This window comes from Rissa tridactyla, chromosome 5 (genome assembly GCF_028500815.1).
Source record: "Rissa tridactyla isolate bRisTri1 chromosome 5, bRisTri1.patW.cur.20221130, whole genome shotgun sequence".
Lineage (NCBI taxonomy): Eukaryota > Metazoa > Chordata > Aves > Charadriiformes > Laridae > Rissa > Rissa tridactyla.
The window spans coordinates 16,509,274-16,532,868 of NC_071470.1; the positions used below are offsets into that span (position 1 = coordinate 16,509,274).

The 23,595-nt window shown below is 36.0% G+C and overlaps 1 protein-coding gene across 6 annotated transcripts in view; it reads right to left on the reverse strand.

Moving 5' to 3' along the window:
* KLHL5 (kelch like family member 5) overlaps nucleotides 1–23,595 on the reverse strand; it is a 61,619-nt gene that overhangs the window by 20,745 nt on the left and 17,279 nt on the right. For 2 of the 6 annotated variants that reach the window (XM_054203607.1, XM_054203609.1), the window contains exons 3-5: nucleotides 11,742–11,924; nucleotides 3,089–3,225; nucleotides 2,450–2,646 (exon numbers count right to left, since the gene is read on the reverse strand). In XM_054203607.1, coding sequence (XP_054059582.1) covers nucleotides 2,450–2,646; nucleotides 3,089–3,225; nucleotides 11,742–11,884 — 477 coding nt within the window. In that variant the 5' untranslated portion in view covers nucleotides 11,885–11,924. Of the gene's footprint in view, nucleotides 1–2,449; nucleotides 2,647–3,088; nucleotides 3,226–11,741; nucleotides 11,928–21,813; nucleotides 22,274–23,595 lie in introns of those variants that run through there. The other 4 variants (XM_054203606.1, XM_054203608.1, XM_054203610.1 and 1 more) reach the window with 3 other exon arrangements.

Genomic DNA, 23,595 nt, shown 5'->3' on the forward strand with positions numbered 1-23,595 from the left:
GGTCTACTAGGATAACTCACTGATTGGTCCTTCAGTTTAACCAAACGCTTATTTCATCTGAATTTCTAGTCTTCATGAAAAGAATTATTTTAATGAAGCAGGTAAGACGCTCATCAAATTATAGTATGTATCATAAAAACCTTTAAAACCGAGAATTTGTTTTAATTGCAGAAAACCATTTATATGGCAATCTGGTTTGGTTTTTTTTCTGTCAAAGGAAGAAAAAAACCTCATAGGAAATAATGTATATAAACTAAAATTTAAGTATTTCATATTATTCATTACCTTTACTTCAAGTGCTTCAAAAGAACCAAAATTACATGGAAAAGCCAGAAGTATATACAATACTCAGTATAATCCCCCATTGTTCTATGCTGCCCACTGCAGCATAAAAATAATTTGTTGTTTTGACAAACAGAATTTCCAGGTACTACAGGTGCACTTAACCCTTATACTCTAATACTTCTTAATGGAAAGAGCATCAAGTGGCTAGCACTTACTACTGTTGAACATTTTATTTTTTCAAACAGCTTTTAAACAAATGAAATTACTTGGGGATTTATTTTAATTGAAGATTCAATTGGACTATACATTTCTATGCAGTTTCCATAGCAACACTCATTTCAAACTAAAGCTGCTGCTTCTCTATTACTCATTATTACTAAAATTCAATTTCATGTCTCTGTTGGAACTAAACAACATTAAAAGAGGCCTTGGGAAGAATCCATCTAGCACAACTAATTAGTTTTGAAAATGGCTTTTTAAAATCCACCTAATTTAAATTTCACCCACATCGAAGCCTTAAAAGCAACAATTTTGACACTGAAGTAAACAATGGCCAAAAGGCATACAACTATTTTCCTGTGGTCTGAACAAAAGAAAGATAGGTGCTGTAAAAGAATGGCTTTTAGAAAGTTCACAGCCTCTTTCCGTGACAAGTCATGAATTGCCAGTCAAAACAGTAAGACTATAGTCCCTAACATTCATCTTTAAAGATGCGTTAGTCTAACATTTATTACCATCCTGATCTTGGCAGTCCACTTATAAGGGACATGACAACAGCGCAGACAAAAATATATGCTTATTTGGAAAAAGAACAAATAGGTCAGAGGAGGGAGGCTCTCTTTTTGCACGTTTTACATTGCTGTCTCAGTCACCATTAATTCTAATATTCCTCAACGGCATAAGCCACATTTATCTTTACTGTTTTATGTGACTGTCTACCTAATTGCAGACCCCTTATTTTTGTTTGAGTAATAATGAGGATCAAGACTAGAAACATGTAAGTTGCAATCTGCACACTATTTATTCACCTGTTTTGGTAAATTTCAATGTGTACATAATTTAAAATAGATTAGAGAGCCACTCCCTGAGGAAAATTGTGTGATATAAAAAAAGAGCTATTTTAAACACTATACATACTAAATTATTTTAAGTCAAGAAGAAATAATAATAAAAAAAGAAGTTTCTAAACCAGCAAAACCTAAGGCAGCAAGAATAAAAGCCATGGATTTCTAAGACTAATTACAAGACAGAAATTACTCCTCTTGGATGCAAGCCAGTATCTTAATGGCAATGCAATGTCATGCCACACAAGCAATTAAGTACTATCTTCATTCCCACATCCCTTATGCGGTATGTACATGCCCACTTTCAAGTCCCAAGAGCTTATATAGGCGAAATTTCATCAAGAAGAGAGAAAAGTGTCTCACGAAACTTGCAAAGAACAGATGAACTGACTTGCCTCAGAGATAATTCTCCTGCCTTCTTCTGCTGATAACATTACCAAAATACGCTTGTAAGACGGAGAAGAACATTTTACATTAAAATGAAGGATGACTATTAAGATGATGAAGTTTAATTATGTTGGCAGGTCAGTCTTTCTATAAATTAACTCTGAAAATATCAATGGCAAATTTGTATTTGGCCGCATATCGCCTAGCCTAAGATCAAATTGTTTGATGCCATCCTGACATCCCATTACTAAGAAATTAAGGATAACGCAGAATCGATATTGATGAATGCCCACATTCATACCCCAGGTATTACTTAGAACCCGATTTCTCCATCTCATTACAAAACAAGAATTCTACAGTTTCATTTAGTAAGGTGTTATTTTGGACTAGATGATGGCAGCTTGCCTACTGTTAAGCATGCAGTTTTTGACTGACAGAAATAAGAACAAGCTTTTGAATGATTTTATTGAATGAACATCACACAATCCCATTACTCTTACAGGGGAACCGTTAATGCTTGCCTCTTTCCTTCCAACTCTAAACCAGCAACTTTATAGTTATTTTGTCATTTCTCATCATGGGAACATATGTGCATTCTTGCTTGGAAAATGATCAAGGCTTTCTGGGGGGAAAAACATGAGTATTTTATTCAGGCAAACATTCTGTATTTTCCTTACTAAATAAAGCAGATGAGACTTAAAATAACAACATACCATAGTGTAATTGTGAGCCACCTTGTGCAGGTCAGTGCAACCCTGCGCATCAGCGAAAGATCGGATTCCAAGGCAATTGGATGGGTGAAGCTGCTTCATTAGGAATTTACAGCATGCTTCTACAACCTGAGAGAGCTGAAGAAGGCAAGCTGTAGACAACAGGCACTCAATGTTATCTTCTTTTAATTCAAGGCGACCTAGTAAAAAGTAGATCACATAATTTTGCTCTTATTTGTTAAATTCCCTAAAAATCAGAAACAACAGCATTATTTACAGATTGTATGACAGAATATAAAGCTTAGGAAACATCATCCTCAGCAACAGATAACCAGCTTTTCAAAATAAGTACCCATAATGATGTAAGGAAAGGGAATCCTAGTAAGATTCCTTTTTTGTCAGTCATGACACATTTAAAATAAGTCACATAATTTGTTAACTAACAGCATACGGTATCATCAGAGAAACTACATCATACCAGGTTGCCTCAGGTAACAGCAATGATTTCTCTTTATTTATTTATAAGGAATTAAATAATGTGAATAATAATTTCTAAAGAGCATTTGAAACCTAGTAACGGAATATATAATGCTCATAGAAGGACAGTTCGTTACATGAAATTCTCATTTTCATTCTAATTACCTGTATATGCATATTGAACCAGAGCCCACAAAGCATTTGGCTCCACACCTTCCATCTTGATTTCTTCCTGTCTTGCTTCCCTTACGTCATTAGTGAACATTGCCGCAAAGTAGTCCGAAACAGAGGAGAGAACCAATCTGAGTACATTGTGCAGGAGAAAAGTAGAGAGACAAAGGGAGAGAGAGAAAAAAACTTAGTTAACCTGATGTTTCTTAATTTATGATTCATTACTTTGCCCTTTGAAGAAACACTGTAGTGAGAAAAACATTTTAAAATTGACAAACTGCTCCATGCTCTAGTTCCCTTCTATGAATAATGAAGTACTGTTACCAAATCTACATTTGCTGCTGAAGTAAATGGATTACCCTTTCAAAGCTCAGTGAGTTTTAATAGCCAACACAGAAACAACCCACAAAAACACATAAATTGGAAATGGAATATAAATGCGCATTATGGGGATTAAAAAAAAATATTGAATTTACTTCCATTTATATAATGTCAGTTACTTTTTTAAATGTGGAAGAATGACTTACTAGTCCTTTTCAAAGTGCTTTAAAATGCTTTTATTCTTGGTGCACACATATGCATTCATTTGCTAATACTGATGACAGAACTAAGCACGGTAAACACGGAGATGGTACAGACAGAGTAATCTCTTTTGTGGGTGCATATTTAGCTTTTGTTAACAATTCTGATTTTGTTAGATATTTTAGATATTTTAAGACTATTTTAAGATAGTGAGTAAGTAAACATGTTACTGCTCAACAGACATTTATTTCTCTGGAGAGTCAAACACTGAGTACCTATAACAGTGCCACTCCACAAAATGTGCAAGAATTTAGATTTCTCAGTATGTGTTCACAGGACTAGGGTGAAAGAGAAAGGAAATCATGTTGAGCAGGAACATTCATCCCATAGTTCTGTTGTATGACACCTACCATAACTATTCATGAGGTCTGCTGGTCTCTTTCCTAAGAGACCTCCAAGAACAGCCTTGTGGGTTGGATCATTTTTTGTGCTGCAGCAGTTCACTGTTGCCTTGCTCACAGGGAATTCAAATATAAATACACTTGCCCATGTACCGAGCTATACAAACAGCAAGCTCAAGATCCAAACCTACCGCAAATACACTACACAGTCCATTTGCATACATTCAATGAATCTAATACTTCACAAAATGTCAGTTTATTCTGTGTTGAATCATTATATTGGCTTGTTAAGATGCCAGAGGTCAGGAACCACAAAACAGAGCAAAACTAATTGAAAAGGTGAGCACCAGTGCTTAGGAATAAGTCTAAACCTGTATTAATGGGGAGGATTTGCAGATACACACACAAAGTCATGAACTACAAAGAACTGTCTCTTAGCTAATTAACTGCAAAGTAATAAACAGTTGACCAATTTCAACTATATTTTTCTTGCTGATTTTCTGACCATTGACCATTTAGTCAGGCCTACAGCAGGGTAATCTCTTTTTCTAGCTGCTGAGAAGCAGAGTTGTGTTAAGAGCGTATGGGGAAAAGATTAATTTTATTTTAGCATCCTGTATGATTGAAGTTTTGTAATGAGAAATAAAGTTCTGTTCTTTTAAAGAACATATTGTTCTTGAAATATGAGATTTATTCTGTGTCTGACTTGCTGAGAAAAATTAGAACATTCTACCAAGGTAAGGCCCAGGCATCACTTCCAAGCATTTTAACCTCAGGTTTAATGACAGTTAAATGAAAATACTGCCTCCTAGAGATCTGTAGCAGTTTGGTCAAATTAGAGAGTACATTCATATAAGCATCAAGACAGAGTTTCTGCAACTGCTTTTGATGTTAAAATGAGATGACAAAATCTGATTTGTAAGTACAAAATAGGGATTCTCATTGGAAGGGAGAGTGTGTAGATGGACAGATTTGAATAACCCAAGCATCTCTGCAAGCCCAATTTAGAATTAAAAAAAAAAAAGAGTAAAACAAACAACTGAAGGTATTCACCTCCACCAATACCGACTTGAACTTCTACACAGAACAGAGCTTGAAAAAGAGAAGTCTCTGCAATGGGAAAGAGAACCTAAAACCTGATCTTAACAGTTTGGGTTTTTGTGGTGGTGTGTTTTTTTGGGGATTTTTTTTTTCTTTCCCTTAACAGTGCAACTGGTTTAATTAGCTGCACTATTATTTAGAAAATGGCTGGACTGTACATAGCTTGTTGAAGAAATGCCAAATAATAACCGGAGGCTCCAGACAAACACCTTCTACCAGCTGAGTGATATCAGCAAATTCCTCCCTGTAATTTCCAGTCTCAAAGTCCTCCAAAAGGGCCCTCTCTGGCAATGAGGGGTAACAGTTTTAAACTGAAAGAGGGTAGATTTACATTAGATATTAGGAAGAAATTCTTCACTCTGAGGGTGGTGAGACACTGGAACAGGTTGAGAGACGTTGTGGATGCCCCATCCTTGGAGGTGTTCAAAGCCAGGCTGGATGGGGCTTTGAGCAACCTGGTCTAATGGAAAGTGTCCGTGCCCACGGCAGGGGGGGTTGGAGCAAGACGATCTTTAAGGTCCCTTCCAACTCTAACTGCTCTATGATTCTATGAAAAGCAATTATTAGAAATGTAAAATTCAATCCTTTTACTACTTTTGCAAACTTGCGTTGGGATTCATGAGGAGGTATACATGCTTCACAGCGTTAAGTGCTTTCCAGAGAGTGACTTGCATACGCTGAAACAGGATGTGCAGCCCAGGAGTAGGTTAATACAAGTAATATGCCAAAGCATAAATTATACTGATAACAATTTTGTAATAGTTTTAGCCAAGAAGCATGTTCACAATGAGAAGCCTTAGAACAGGTATCCATACTTCTCTCTTAATTCAACTAATTAAAGTTCTTTCGAAGAAAGAAAGGGGATTAAAAGATACAGTGACAATGCCTCAAGGTGACACTGAGCTAGTGCAAAAGAAAACAAAGGCAGACTTTCAGCCAACTGGCCTTTTCTTGTCCTATGTTTTTCCCACCAGTCAATAAAAATCAATTACGACTTTACTCATGCCATTTGACACCCACTTGTTCATTGATCTTTTAATCTCATAGCTAGTAACTGATTTTTATTTCAACCTTTTTTTGGATTGTCTGAAATTAAAATGCATTCCAACATACAGATTAAACAACACGAAGCAGCTGATACCTTTATATAACTGAATAATCCACAGAAGACTTTCCCCATTCATATTTCACCTTTTTGCTAAAAAAAAACTCTAAAAGAGCTAAGTGACAAGTATGATTTTTCAAAATACAAATCTGTACAATGACTACAAAAACTACATTTATATTCACAATCTCCTTATTAAATAGAGCCATCATGGCTCTGTTAGTATTTAACATGAAGAGAATCTCTGTGTTATTTATTAATCATTAAAATTAACATATTCATCCATCTGAAGAGTTCACTGGGAACAAGTGATGCTACAAAATACCGCCTTTCCTAAGTTTAGAAATTAAAGAAAGCTATGGTTTTGTATTCTGAATTCGTAGTCTTTTTTCCCCCTAGGACTAATATATCTTTCATAATTCGCTCAATGAAAATGCCTACGAAATCAGTATAGATTGACATTAGAGAGGCCTCTTAACAGTAAAAAAAAAATAAAAATCAAGAAGCAGTCTTAATGCAGTTGGCATTGTGTTGTTCGACTGTTGATGTTGAACATATTCCCATTTACTCTCCTTCTTACATCATTAGAATCATAGAATCTTCATGGTTGGAAAGGACCTTTGAGATTATTGAGTCCAACCATACACAAAAAAACCCAAAAACCCAATAACAAAAAAAACCCCAACAACCTACAATCTCTGCCCTTCAGAGCATGCCCTGAAGTGCCACATCTAGATGTTTCTTACACACCTCTAGGGATGGTGACTCAACCACCTCCCTGGGCAGGCTGTTCCAGTGCCTGACCACTCTTTCAGTAAAGTAATTCTTCCTAATATCTAATCTAAACCTCCCCTGCCGCAGCTTCAGACCATTTCCTCTGGTCCTGTCATTATTCACCCGGGAGAAGAGGCCAACACCCACCTCTCTACAACCTCCTTTCAGGTAGTTGTAGAGGGCAATGAGGTCTCCCCTCAGCCTCCTCTTCTCCAAGCTAAACATGCCCAGCTCCCTCAGCTACTGAGCTACTGCCAAATACTCAATTCTGCATAAATAAGATTACAAGAATTTGGCTACTGAATTATATGCAGTAGGTTGGCTGCTCTTTTTCAGCGCACAGGAAAAATGTAGAGAAAAAAGAACATGCAAATACCAAAATTTTTCACGTGGGAGATCATAAAATGTCTGGAACAATTAAGCTCTCCATAAAAAACACTCAACAGCTATGGGCTAAATACTGACAAGTTCTGTGCATTTCAGTATGTTTCCCTGTTCTTACAGGAGGTTCCAATGCGACCAATGTCTTTAATTTCTGTGGTTTGTAGTGATCCAAAACCAGAAAGTACACCATGACGGCTTAACTTATTTTGAAGAGTTTTCTAATTTCACTGTTATTTACTGAGAGACAGTAAAGTATGTGTAGGCAGGGTAGCACACCTGAATTAAATTGTACTTCTTGTTGGAATTGCCACAAGCTGCATCATTTAGACAGTTTTCTAGGTCTTCAAAGCAATTATTACGTAAAATGATGATAGCTGTCAAACCTGGCAATTTACAGATTTAGTATCTCCCAACCTGACTCACCTGACAGAATGAAGTGAAGCTTCTTAACATCTTAAAGATAAAAGAGATACTGCCTAGGCAACTCCTTGTTTGTGGCTGTCTAACAGCTGAAAATAGTCCCAGGGAACTCACTAATAGCATTCACTGAAGTTATGATGCTGAATAGTTCACGCATCCCAGTATAAAGTGTCTCATAGACTGGTGGCTTCAGCTTGCTTCTATTCTTGATAACAAAGCATGTCAGTAATAAAAAGAATATATAGAAGTGGTACTATCCCACACTACTAATATATCCATATTTATTTAAATTAAATTTGTTAAAAAGCAAGCAATACCTAAAAATACATGCAGTATGTTTATGTCAAAATGACTTCCAATTATAGCTCTCTTCCAGGGAAATCAAACCTTTCAAAATTTGTTTGCTGCGTTTGACACTGAAATGATGATTACAATAAACCCTTTTGTAAAATTTTTCAAAACCACCACACTTTACTAGCAGTAGTATCGTTTTAACACAAAGCTATCACAGAACTACTTTTTTATGTACTTTGACTTTTCTAAAAAGACATGTTGTGTTTCACTTTTAGAAACGTAGCTAAAACAAAAAAAAAACCCTGCAGTGAAAGATTTACAAACTAAGGCAATACAGACTGCGAAAGAAAATAAATACTATTAACTTGTATGGAAAAATAGTACAGAGATAAATAAGCCTTAAGATAAAATAAACCCCATATGTCTGCAAACCAGGATTTGTGCTCTTCCAAACAAGCTTCCTAACCCCTGGAGTATATAAACTTCCATTTGCCTGCTTTCCTACAGTCCCATGTCTTTTGTATTTCCATCTTTCAGTGTCAACAGGAATAAAGAAAATGACTCTGCACAGATTTTCAGATTGCTGGTTAAAAGATGCAGAGCAGGCTTTATATCCCCTCTGGCCAGGAATTTACACAGACCTCCCTTTTCTTATGTGAATGTTCTGATCAGCAGTTATTACACAACAAACTTTTATTATGGATATAGCAGTTAGCCGAATGTAACAGATAAGAATGTAATAAATGACTCAAATATCTAAGAATTGCAGGGGACAGAGAAAAAGCACCTGATATGAAAAACTTAATTAAATTTAATTTAATTTAATTAAAAGTCTGGCAAAATTTCTTTATGGAACTGCAGGCTAAGGGAGTGGGAGTGTAATGCATTTTTTCCTTGTGGAGAACCATCTCCTTTCCTAGTTGCTTCTTGATCTCCTAAATAAGTTCTTAGCTATAATTTCAGCACAGAATGAGAAGACAAACAGACTTAGAAAAATCATGACTATATGTGATAATCTTATTTGTAATTGGATACAAACCAAAGCCCTTCAGAATTTTACAGTAATGTATTATCTGTGCTTATTACTCTTGCAGACACCAAACACTGCTCTTTTCTCTAAAAATATACATCATACACCTCAGAACATTCAAGTATCGTCAAAAGTAGAAACGGAGAATTAAGAAAAAATACATGAACTACTAAAAATATCAGGTTCAAAACAGAAAATCTGAAAACTCTTCTCTCTACATAAGCATGATTAATAATAATAATAATGAAAAATGTTCTTTCTTACCAATTTTATGTAACCACTTGTTAAGAAAAACCCTTTTATCTTTCTTAAGGAAAAAAAAAAAGGGAAAAAAGTTGTCCAGTGTAAGTGAACTTTCTATTTTCTTATGTATCTTAGAATGCCAAGCCATTAAGCTAATACCTGTTTAATACATATTTTGTTACTTATTAAGTCTTAAGATAAAATTATCACTAGTGTTCTGAAATACACTGACTGCTCCAGCCTGCAGTCAATACTAAAGAAGGCAAAACTTGGATGCTGGCAGTAAAAAATTCTACAGAATTTTTTTCTTATAACATAGGCTAGTACAAGTACATAAAGCCAGCCTTCTTACTGAATTTCTATAAAATTCTGAACCAAATTTAAGATTTCCATCTTCATCTTTCCCACAATGGAAAAGTTCAATTTTCAGCGAGGGACTTTGGATGTACTGAGATGAAGACTGTAGTTATTGCTATGTTTCTCTGTAAAAACAAAACAGTAAGAGAAAGAACTTACTGTGCAAAAGGCAAAGCTCCTTGCTAAGTTGCTCCAACATTACGAAGCAAACTAAGGACAGTCGTAATCCTCCAACGTTCTGCTACAAGCACAAGGTGTGCTTCTTTGGCTTTAACTTTCATGTATATTTAAAACACAATATAACAACTACAGCAAGATGTTTCTCCTCTTAAGAAGAGAAAACCAGAGGAAATAACAGGTGGCAGCATATGCCTAATGTTCTACAGAAATAGATACAGTAGCAGAAACCGGAGGAGCAAAGTCAGTTCTCTAAATAAATGAGAAACAGGTAGGAACCACATCAAAGAATTTTTTAGCATGTTGTCTTTCTGTTTATCTTGTTGCAAAAAAACCAATAATCTTCCAGTCCTTACAAGATATTCACAGCTGTCCTCTGCACCCTTTCTACACTTTTTTAACTATTACATAAACAATTCTCCAGAACTGTGTACTGCAAAGGTGCTACCTTGGCCACATAAGGAAGTAAAATTATTTCATTATAATCACCGTTTTTCCTGTTTACAGCACTCCAAATGTCTTTGACTTCTAAATGACTTCAGCGGGGGCAAATCCACTGTGGGCGTGTACATTCCCTGTTTTCATCTGATTCACTCTTTCCACAGGGACAATGCAGTTTTGCAACTAATTTGAACAAACTGAAGGCCAATCTTGAGCAACTCTGTAGCCCCTGGGGAAAGCCAAATCATCTTGCTCACCCTATTGTCCCTCCAAAAAGGATTCATCATCATCCACCGCTACGTGCTACGTGGCCATAAGTGCTTACAAAGGAATTCAGGTCAGGGGTTGGGTGGAGAGCAGGACCACCCATTTTAGCAGTGACTGCAGTAAGATTTGCGTATATCAACTTGGAAAAATCAGGGATAGTCTTGACTGTTTTAAAACAAAGTTTCATTAACATGAAGTCTCTGCGAGCAATAGCAAGTTATGGTGCCTCCCTGCTCCTCGAATCGCTATCGCTCCCTCGGTTTTATCAGCACAACAGCATGTATGATATCAGAATAAAAGCAGAGATCTGGCTTTCTAAGAAAAATACCAAATCCAAACCAGCAACCTCTCCCCGTCTTTTTATTACTATTACAGTATTAAGCTGTAGTTTCACTGTGGGGGTAGGAATGAGCAATGGAAAACAGGAATGCTTTAGGCTGCTATTTCTGTTGTAGACCTAATCTTATGGAACCTTATCTTAATTAAACTTAGGTTCCTATTCGAATTATTAGTACTGTGCATTAAGTGCTTCAGTCATTCACACTTTGCTATTTTCCTAGTTTTTAAGTGGCATGGTACATGATCTGTTAGTTACACAGATTGCAGGTAGGGTAATGTTTGATCTAATTTAACCCTCTAACACTTACTGTCAGTGTTCAGTAGTCTACTATCAAAGGACTCTTCTCACTATGGGAGCAAAAAACCTAAAGGACAGAATACTGTCCGTATTGCTAATTATGACTCCAACAACTTGTTAGTACAAAGAAAAAATTAAATCTAAGAAAGATTTTGTATAACATTCTATGGTACAGAAACCACTACTAATACAATTCTGAGGGTACATTTGGGACTTCTGGGTTGTTGTTTTTTTTTTTTTTTTTAATGCAAATATTTTACTATACCCTTGAAGACAAAAAGTAGAATGTGAAAACGTTATTTTTGATGCTGTATTGCGTACAGCAGACAGAAAATAACTTTTAGTTCCCAAATGAATGTTAAAAACCAGAAGCGTGTCTAAAGTATTCTAAATTGTTTAGGATGTTCTGACCTTTTTTAAACAAAACACAGGACACACTTTGAAGGTGCATTTGTAAATTAATATGAAGTAACTTGAAATTATAATAAACTTACCTGTGAGCTGGAATTCTGCGATCACCAGCAACTAACACCACATCACATAGCTGTTTGTGTCTGAGATAATTCTCCATCTTCTTAAAAGTTTGTTCAGCGTGGTTGAGAGCCTGAAAAAATTCATCTGAGGTGCAGGGCTCCATAGTTTGACAAGATGATAAGGTATGACTGCTGTTGGAGGTTCTGCTGAAGACAATAACAGAAACCTTAGTTCACGCAATATTAAGGTGCAGCAATTTTATCTACAGATGATAAAATAGAAGTCACATGTGATTTTAAAATTGACATACGCATTTTAATATATATTCCCCTGCTATTTTCTTTCTCTTCATATTCATACTTTTTCTCTTCCTGCAAACCTAATCTAAAGCTTTATGAAAAAGGTATGATCATTTAGTGTTACACTCTTCAACTAACAAACACACAAAGATCAGTCCAGCAATCATATCTATGGCATTGTCAGATGGTTAAGGAAGAACAGACATCTACCAAGCCTCTGCAAACCAAAAAAGCAATGGAAGGATGCAATAAGGAATCAAACCTCTCCCTGCCACATATGTTACCTGCCACGTACGTTGAAGTCTTACTTCACAAGTATGTTAGAAGTCTTGCCTCATACTTAGCCTAAGGTGTCTAGAACAAAACTCAACATGTATGGAGCTAGTGAAAGAGTGTGGGCATGCAAGGGAAAAAACCCCATCAAGAAACACATGAGCACACCACCACTCCTACTGCATGAAGCCTTATGTGTCTGAAATGAAATCTAGCATAGTAGAAGCCAACGCAGGGGAAAAACAAGGGTGGATGGGGAAAAAAATTATGCCAGTCCATACACACAGCAGCTTGGGAGAAAAGAGGAACAGAGAAAACGTAAAAGGAATTAATGGGCCTGGGACATAAAGGAGATGAATCCTAATTATGTACACTGAGGGAAGCACCTTTTCTTGCTCAGTTCTTTAACTGACTACTACTTACTTTGCGACAATACAGGCAACTTGTAAAATACTGTGAACCTACCATAACGTTTGGAAGGACATGGATTCACAAGATCTGCACCTAGACGCGTGCTTTCACAAAAATATCATGAACTCAGACAGATTGCTTAGGGCTAAATCCACCAAAGGATATAGATCAGTCCTTAGCCTAGGATATTCATTTCAAGGTAGAGCTTCTCAAAATCAAAGTCTAAATTTTCAGCAGAAAATATTCTGTTCAGGTTTTGGTGGTTTTTTGGTTTGGTTTTTTTTTTTTTTTTTTTTGCATGTGCCCAGATAGCTAAAAAGGCCAAGAAATTTGCCACTTAATTCAAACCTAAATCTAATAACGGATCAAAAATGAGATGCCTACCTACTTCCCTTGGAGGATTTTATCTTAAATTGTGCTCTCTGAAGCTGGTTAGCCATTTATTTAAGCTGTGTCAACTTCTCACCCTCCATGAGTCACTTGTTTTGCTCCAACACTGGCCCTCTGACAAGCTGGAACAAATATTCTTTGTGGCCATGTGGGAAACTGAATCAAGGAACTCATGTATGTGAAAATACTATGTTGTCAAAACTGGGTGGCATTCTCACAGCGAATGAGCAAGAATTACTCAGGGAAGGCAACTCTTAAACCACCAACCCTGTAAAAGAAACAGAAGTGGACAGGACAGGGACAACAAGAAAATGCTTAGAAAATTCTTGTTCCCTATCACAATTGATCACATCCTCAGTTGTGTTGGTACAGGTTGGATTTTTTTGGTTGAATCATATTTTAACCTAGATTCCTCAAGTTAACCCCACTAATAATGATTAAAAAAATATATTATATCAGGGATTTGATTTACATTACAACCTCACAAAGAGTTGGGCAGATAGAACTGAAGGCGTAACAAGCTGGGATGGAGAAGGAAAAAACTTTCTAAGCCAGCACTTTGCTGGACCACGGCCTCAAGAGAGCTATTGCCAGCCCCAGGGTGCACATGTGTACTCTGTCTCTGCACAGACTCAGTGGCAGTCACCGCTCTTGTTCAGTAAGGAAAAATAATTGCAATGGTGTCTGTTTCCACTAGCCATGATAAAGCACTTACTCAGGACACCAGAGAGCCAAGCTTAGTTCTTCCCCTCACCCGAAGAAGTTCAACTCTATATCTGTCCTCTAGCCAGTAATTTACAAACCATTTTCCGTAAGGAAAATATTATTATGAGTATCTAGAAAATTAGTTGGTAGGGTTTCCTTTTTGTATTCTTAAACTTCAATCACGCTTTTCTTGGTATTTCTTTTCTTTGCCTGTTTATGTCAGAAAGATCCTATCTAGCACTGTCCAATTTCTATTAAGCATGGTGCAATTTGAGGATGATTGTAAAAATATAAATTACTCTAAAGACAAGTCTTTCCCATGCTCGCTACACATTTTACTACCCTGTTGACAAACATTCATATACTAAAGATGCTGGCTTTCTTCAGCCTCTCTATCTAATAAAGAATTTATGTAAGAACATGCCTTTCGAAATAAAAATTATGTATAAGCCATGCTATAAACCCATTTGTTTTTAAATGATTTTATTTCTTGAAGTAGGATGTTTGGAATAAGGAGCTCTGTCCAATACAACAGTTCATTGCAAAGCAATTAACTGGGCTAGTGAAGTGGTGGTAAAAGAGTTTCAAAAGTAAAAGCATATATGACGACGACTGGAGAACTGAATTCACACCTCTCCTTCTGATGTTGTTTCAGGCTTCATTGTTGTAGCTTAAACAAAGCCACCGCACAGTTCTCAATACAAAAACAAACCAAGCCATGGCATACACAAACCTTCTTTCCTCCCACTTTTAGTAGACTCTCTCTCACAAAAGAGAGGCATCAGTGTTTTTCAAACTTTACAGGGGGAGTACAATCTGTTCCTATTAACAGGATTCATTGTTTTAATTATTTTTAAGTATTAAGACTCATTTTAAAGGAGGAGTTACGATGGTTATTTTACAGCAATCATACATATTAGTTAACAACCTACAAATTCCAGTAAGTATTGACCTTGACTACAACAAAGTGTGCAAAACTTTTTTCAAGCATTTTATTTTATTATTTCAAATTATTTTTAGGAAGGCATCTCTTAGTTTAAACATCTGCATGTTTGTCTTCGAAATAAAAATGAAGCAAGAAAGAATTCATCATACTAAAAAAAATCAAATACACATTTCGAACTATTGATTTTGGAACAGAGATAGAGGAACAAAATTAAAAATGTGAAATTAGTTTTAAAATAATTTTTCTGAAAAATCGTGTAAAATTCTGTCTGAAAAATTATCCCTGAAAATGATGTGTAAATTCATTCATATGTAAAACTGTTCTATTGTCATGAACCAGTTCACCTAATTTAGCTGTAACCTCATCTGTACTTCTGAAAAAAGGTCAACTTCTCCACAAGATAATATGAAATCCTACAAAACTGCAAAAATGTAGTTTTACTGCAAGGTAAGAACGACATGGTTAGATCAAGGGTACGTAATACGGATGCTGACCTTATATATATGTACCACCTTGCCTCTTGTAACCTTTTTCAGCAAGTAACAGCTTATTTCCTTGCATTAAAAAGTCACTTTTCTTTTGACAGTTGAAGTGCAGCTGTTTACAAGAGCCTTGACTGGACAAAGGAGTCAGGCAGCATTACAATGGGATTTCTATCTGAAAAAATCTTGATGGAGAAAATACCCCAAATACACTGCTACTGGTGGTTCACAGAATCAACAAATGAAGTCTGTTTTTCAAAAGATTTCTCTGCTCTGTCTCCTCTTTCCACTCCATCCATCACCACCAGTCTAGCTCTTCTCCTTTCCCCTCAATTCCAGCAGGCACTAGACAAGAGACGGCAAATAATGTGACTAATGGGAAGCTGCGCTGCGCAGCCAGCTTTGCAGCAGATGAATTCTGCCCTTTTCCAGCGAAGGCAATAAGCTGGGTTTCTCTCCACTAACTAGCTGCCATTTGTGAGGACTGACGTTATCTTTGAGACTTCTGCCTACCCTCACATTAAGATAAAAAAGGCCCATGGGTTTTAAAGCTACCAGGGAAGTGGCAGATGCAGAACACAACTGCATGCACTTGGTCCCTTTAGGAAACCAAACTAAAAGCAAACGATCTGTCTACACTATTGAAATTTGCAGGCAGCACTATAAACCAACCCAAATGGCCTCCATAGATACACTGAAAACGGTTCAAATGGTACAAAATGGGACTGAAGGAAGAATAACCTGTTACGTATGTTTCTTTAACACAAACTGAGTGTAGATGAAAGCATTAGAACCAGTAAACACTGGCAAAACTGTAGAGATGGGGAAAAATACGTGGTTTTCTCCTCACTGCTATGTTTTTAGTGAACACCACTTTGTTTCTCAGAAAATGAAGTCACTGCCATCAACATTTTAGATATGAATTAATGCACAAGTATGTGCACATATGCACAAAAATATGACATGTAAATAAACAGAAAAATCAAACAATATAGACATCTCAACGTCTACAGATATTAAAAAAATAAGTATAATGACATTTCAAAGAATAGTAAAAATACTAGTTTATTCACACGTCAGAAAGGTTCAAAATAATAAAAGAGGTTTAGAGATAAGTGATGAAAATTATTAAGTATGTGCAAGAAAATGGGTGCAATTGCCTTGTGTTTAGAGAAGACAATAAAAGGAAGAAAAATAATACATAATGCCTCTGACTATAAATTACTATAAAATGCATTAACCCAAGAATAATGTCAAGGAAATGAAAAGCCAATGTTTGACTGATCAAAGCACAACTCTGCAATCATAGATGAAGCGTATGGAATTTACTCTGGCAAATCACCAGTAAGTTTCACTACTGTTCAAAACCAGTGAAGGCATTTATTCTGCTACCAGAACAGACAAGTCTCCAGTAGTTAGATTAACTTAAAAAAAAAAAAAAAAAAGGTAAAATGCAGCCAAATGGTAAGCTAATTGTCTACTTTGAGACAGGACACCGGACTTGCTATACTGCACAATAAACCCATGATCTCAAGGTATTTTTTTTGGTAATAATATAATTAGAAGCTCTGTTGCAATTTCAAGTCATCTTTAGGCTAAGGTAGTCAATTGTTTAGGTCATACACATTGGAAAGGACAAAGTATGTCTCCCCTTGGACAAATTTTGCATTTTTAAACAAACCTTAATTTTGCAAATTCCTTGCTGCATTAAGATGGCTTCCTGCATTGCAGGTTTTAAATAAAATGTTTCAAAGTAGTTTTAAAAATATTTTTTCAACAACTTGGTTGTTTACACTGCTATCTCCAAGCTAGCTAACATTTTATTGTATACAGAGACCAGAACACAACTTACTAAAATAATAATATCCCAGCTTTTATGCCAGCTTCCATAATTTTATATTATACTTTGTAAGGAGTAAAATATTTCTGTCTTCAAAGTTAGTAAGACAAGAACCTCAGCTGCAGAGAACAGAGTTTGTTGAAAAGAACGCTGCTGAAAATATTCTCAGAAAAAGCAAGCAATGGTAAAAATAAGGACACTCTTCCAAAGGCTGGGAAGAGCATAAATAAAAGGAGGAAGCCATAGATGGCAACAGAGACAGCTAAAAATTCATAGAGTATCATAATTTAAGGTAAGAAAAGATAATGGAAAGACGACAAAAGTGACTCTGGAGAGACTGAAGAGCACATAAGGCTACAAATGCATGTGACATTCAGGCCTAGTCATTTACTCTATGCTAGAGAAAAGAATTATAACAATAGCCATAAGTACAGTCTTGCAATCAAAAGACACAGGTTCAAGCAAACACAAATGTATCTGCATTAACCTTAATCTAACAGGCATGAGTAACAACAGGCACGAGAAGCTGGAGCGCAGACTCCAGCGCTACCTATGCTAGCCCAACAAATACACAGCCTGCTAAGCCAATACCACTGCATCTTTACTTGTTTCTAATTTTGAAAAAAAAAAAAAAAACGTAGACACGTTTCTTTGCAGCTAGACCTTTGATTATTGCACTGATGTTTCCTGTCTTACTTCTAATAGATGTTTGGATTTTGCGCAGTAGACTCTTATAGCCACACAAATGTCACCAGTAACACGTGTTCTGTCTGGAAAACATCGCTATTTAGACTACCTCACAATACATCTACATAGCAGTGTGATCAAAAAGTGCAGTAGTACAAAAACATACCTGACTGAGCTTTAACATACTCAAAGCATGTGACAATCACTGCAAATACACGATCCTTCATGCAAGCCCATTCCATACAAATAAATAGCTGGAATCTCCTGTGGCTTTGCAAAGTCTATGCTGAAGCCTCTTGTTATCTTATCTTCATTACAATATCTACTGTTCAGAATTACTAGATTAAGTCTGCCTCATATATGCTATATAATTGTGGTGTACTAACTCTTTTCAAATGTGCATAACTCAAGTGAAGATGTAATAGGCACAGAGGAAAATGAAAGAATTTTAGCAGTAGCATGGAAGAAAAGAAACAAGAAGGCTAGAGATTTTCCCCCTGTAAAACAACTTGGCTTTCAACAGAGTTTCTTATTCTTATATAATTCATCCATATATCTAGCAAAAAAATGCTCTTTTTAGAGTTTTTCAGTTAATTTCAAGTATCATACTATACTACCATGACACAATTAGGGAATCAATCAACGGTCCTTATTTGACAGTGTGCATTATTTTGTGATGGGAGACATACAGAAATAGACAGCACAAGTGGGGCTCCTAAAAAACTTACAGCCTCAAAGGTCAGTAAGACTGAGGTGAGAGAAAAGATATATCAAAGGTTTCTGTAGATTGAAAAACTGTTGAGGGGGGCAGACTTGGATTGGAAGTTACAACGTAGTAACTCCGAGACTGTTCATACAGAGCAATACTGCAGAGTAGCTACCATCTGGTACATTCAGACCTCATCTTAAAATCAATTACAGACATCTTGCTAAACTGTTCAAGACAGGACACAAGTGATGAATTCTGAAATACTGCTTATATTTAATGTTCAAATATAAATATACATTTTATATTATATTTGACTACATTTCCGTACTTAAATCTACAACAGAGTAATTCCAATATTTTAATGCATGCCCGGGTGAAACGAACCAGATCCAATACTCTGCATACTAGGTATGCTCTAGGTATTTTTAGCTTGATATCCACTGTGTCTTCAAGGTCTGCTGATTGCTGCTAAGGCACCCACAAAAAGTTAAGAAAAACAGATCTATTGCTAACAGGCTTAAATTTGCTATACAGGAAACTGCACAGCTGTTGGAAAACTTTAAGAAGTGTACAAAATGATGACCATTGCCTCAGGAATGCAGGAGAGTTAACAAACAGCAGCAGTAGAGGAAACATAGGACACGAAAACCAGCAAAAGGATTCAAACCTTGCTGTCCCGGTAAACAACCACTCAAGCTAATGCTAGTTACAAACACCACATGAGAGCATGAAGTGAACAGCATTACAGCCAACCAGCTCAGATACCTGAAGCCAAATGATCTGTTTGCATCTCAGATTCAGCCTTTGTCAAAGATATGGTACTAAACTTGGAATTTGCTTATCTCTTATGCCACCAAGCTCTATACTACTAACAAATGAATTCTACAGCAGCTCTCCTCTAAACAAATCATGTAATGATCTAAAGCTTTCATAATGACAAAGACCTGATCGAAATGCGTTTCTGCCCTGTGCTATATGACATGGCAAAGAGGAAGGATGGTTGATACACACAAAGCAATAAAGCTGCTTCTGCCACTTCGTGCTTTTAGAGCTTGTAACTGGGCAATAAGTTACAGAGGAGCAAAGTAGCAAGATAACTCCAAAGCTTCTATAAAAAGTTTTAAAAACGCAGTTTTTCATGTACATGATTTGTTTCTAATAGATGTAAAAGTTTTCATATAGGAAAAAAACCCTTTGAAAACTACACAGACAAAGGTGTTGTTTTGTGTTTTTTCCCCCTCAACTCAATAGATAAGCTATATTTTAGACTAACAAAAGAAGATAATTTAATTAAGTTCTTAACACCAGAAAAATTCCAGATGTTAGGCAAACATATGCAGTCCGCCCAACAGTTTATACATTCTTAATAAAGGGAGTGAGCAAAACATGCTTTAAGTACAGTTTCCCCATGAGAACAGAGATACAGATAACAAGGCAAAGCAAGTTCTTACATTACCATTTGTTACGTATTAAATTGTACCAACACAGAATTCAAAATTTATCTAAAATATTTATTTTAAAGCATGAAAGTAAAACACTAGCAAGAATTACAAGACAATAAAGGAATTACAAATAACTCTAGATGCTACAGATGATAAAGCACATAATTAAAAAGATACTTCAAATTTACTAAGTTCAAATCCTACATGCATTACCTGTAGTACACAACTCTGCCTGAAAAAAACCCAAACACATTGCTATTTCTCACCATCCCTAAATAAGTATCTGTAGTTCTCCAATTCTACAAAGTTACAAATTAGTTTTGTTATATGTAAATTCTTCTCCTAGAATTAAGAACAAATTTGTAGTACTTTCAATCTACACATTTCTCTTTTAAAATTACATGTTTTTTTTCTATACTGATTGCTTTGCTATGGCGAGAATGTCCTATTTGGGGTAATGTTGTACATAAACATTTCACATCAGCAGTAGATGTTGCTGAAACAGAAGGTGGTGTTACCTTCTACCTATAATACACTATATCATGTGTATTACCCAGTGACACAGCTATTTAAGAATTCATACCTGAATACCACTTAAAATAGGACCTCTTCAGAGATACGTTACGTATAGCTATAGAGTTGTTGCAGCACGGTAAGACTGCTGTTATGAAGCATCCGTATGCAGGATTTCCTTTCCCTGTAATTCTGGTACTTTTGTCATTCAGTGATAAAAGCAAATACACTGTGTTGACTCCTGAGCATTTTTTACCCTCCGTCCTTTCCTTTAACCTTTAAAGGTTATATAAACCATAAACAGTTAGTGTTTATATTATGGACTACTTCACCCTTGCACTAAATTAATTCTTCTCCTAGGGAATGCAAAACACTGAAACTGCTCTAACTAGATTGATCTGTCCTTAATAGGCTTTATTAAACAGTGTACCCTTTTAAATAGTCATACTTTCTAAAATGACATATCACCACGAAGTCATCTTAAAAGTGAGAAAGCAAACATCATAAATTTACTTGAAATGGTAAGCTTAACTATTATGCACTACATGCGCTATAAAGCAGGAAAAATACTTTCAGTGAAGAATGGATAATTTACACGGTGAAGGGAAATAAAATAATTAAACTGATGCTTAATAAGAAAGATTATTAACTTGCCTAAAACAACTGGTAAACACCTTTCATTTAAGAACAAATTTTACAGTTTCATCTTTAGTACTCATATGTAAGAGAACACCAAAGCATCTTTATAGACACCATAAAACCATTTTTCTTTTTAAGATAGATACACCGTTTAAGACACCTGAACAGACAACTGCAACCACTTTAAAGCACAAATTGGTTGGCTTTCAATAGATGAAATATTTTTTTTCCTTCAGGTCGCATATGCACTAGAGAAAAAAAAAAATCTTTGTTTTATAGTCTAAAGTATTTTTTACAGTTTCATCTCCCTCGTCTACAGAAACATGTAGAAACGTTAGAGAAGAGTCACAAGAATCTTACATTTTCATAGTTTTCTATTAACTGGCATGAGACTAATTCTGAGCATAACTAAACAATCAGTGTAACTTCAAAATAATTTAGAAAGCATCCTGTAACATTACCATGTAACGGACATTACCTTGTTAATAGCAGCATGTACTCAGTATACTATTTAAAACACAATTGAGTGCATCCACATTTGTGCTTTATTTATTCAAGTTGTGTAAAGTTGCCTTTTAAAAAGGTCCTAGTAAACACAAAGAACCCAGATTATAAATAATTTTCTGTTTCTGATGCACAGCAGCTGCAAGGTTTCTGAAGCATTTTAATCTAGAGTAAAGGCTAGCCTATATATGCATACGATCTATAAACATGAAATGAAAACACATTGCTCACAATAGGAAAGTAATAATTAACCTGCACGAACTGCTATCCGATTCATTTTCTTCTTCACTTGCTCTATCATCTGTTTCTTGTCTGTCAAGCCAACGTGCACCTCCACAATCTTCCGCTGAGAATTCAAATGTAGGAATTTCTGAGGTGGATGCCATTGGCCAAAGAGGTGAATTCTGGAAATCCTGTTGGCTGGACCTTCTGTAACCAACTGATGTTAAAGGTAGGTTACCTGAATCTAAAAACTTTGTGCCACCAGTTGTAGTTGTTACATTTTGCCCTCTATTCCAGAAGTCTCCCTGGTGGTTTTCAATTGCAGAATTAGGGGCTGACGCCTGATGACCAAACCACCTCCATCTGATTTTTAAAATCTGCTTCACGTCAAACTCTTTACGAGAACCAGACATCCTTAGTGAAAGCCAGTGATCGTCTAGGCAACAGGGTAAGAAGCAGCACACATAAAAGAAGATTTGTGCACCCAACCAAGACAAGAGAAACACATGCTCTGCCTGCCTGTGGCAAGCAGATTTTCTACAGAAGGAGGGGAGAAAGCATTGCATTCACATAAAAAAAGGCTTCTTTAACGGTATGTCATTTGAATATAAACAAAAGGCAATAGACGGTGAAAAATCCCGAGATAAAAAGAGGAGGTGAAACAATCGCCTCAATCAGAAAAAATGCTAATCAGTTTACCCTAAAAGCTCCAAGGCTGTTTCTGTTGCTCTCCTCCGACCATTAGCTTTCAAAAACACCAAGCAGTATTCATTAAAGCCCTTTCAAGAGCTGAATACCACCCCCTTTTCTTAAACCACAAATGACAGAGAACATACTGCATCTTCGACTGTATGCTTCTTGTTCTGTTAACTCTTGCTACTACAGAGGGGGAAAAAACCTGCAAAAAGCAAATTAAATTATTCCTGCACTGGTAAAGAATAAGTTTACCGGGAAGATTTAAAACCAATCCAGAGATAACTGATTATGCTGGGGAGAAACTGAACTGTAAATAATTCTTTTTCCCATTACAGGACATGCACTAACTTAAAAAGGACAAGAACAGCCTGGAAGGCTCAAGGGACTAGTAGTGGGTTATAAAGCCTTTCATCTTGATGTGCTTTGATTCAAATCTAGGTCTGCAGTAACTGAAAATTCCTGTCTGAAATCAGCTAATGGTTTCCCTTCACTTAGGCATCGCTAAAAGAGAAAGCAAGAAAAAGCTAACTGGTCACTATCCAAGACACCAGAAACACCCCCTGCAAAACAAAAAAAAGACGACTTCTCAAAAGGCTTCTTTCTAATCATACACCATCAGCTCTTCTAGATCAGGTTAAAAATACTGTGATGGAACAGTAAAAGAGAGAGATGCATACTTTTGAGACAGAATTCCCTCTAAATAGGTAATATAATTTATTAAAATATCCAACAAAAGTTTTTACTTGAATGAGGAAGAAAAAGCCAAAAGGACAAAACAGACAATGACCAATTTATATTTCCTATAAAAACAGCCTATTTCCTCTATGACGTATGGAGTTAGTTAGGTATAAAATGCTGAGACTCATTCCAATCACATGCAAATAGTAGTAACAATTTTCGAACAACAAAGAGGCGCTGGATTTTACCAGTACTTGATAAACAGATGTACATTTTCAGTCTTCACAGCTCAGTTAGTCTGTTCAACTTCCAGGATACACATGCAACAAATTGGTCAGAAGTGCTCCTTTTCTACCTACAGTTTTCATCAAAAGTGAAAGTCGCTATCTCTCAGATTAACATTATGAGCTACAAAATATGTGATACTGTAATTAGGAT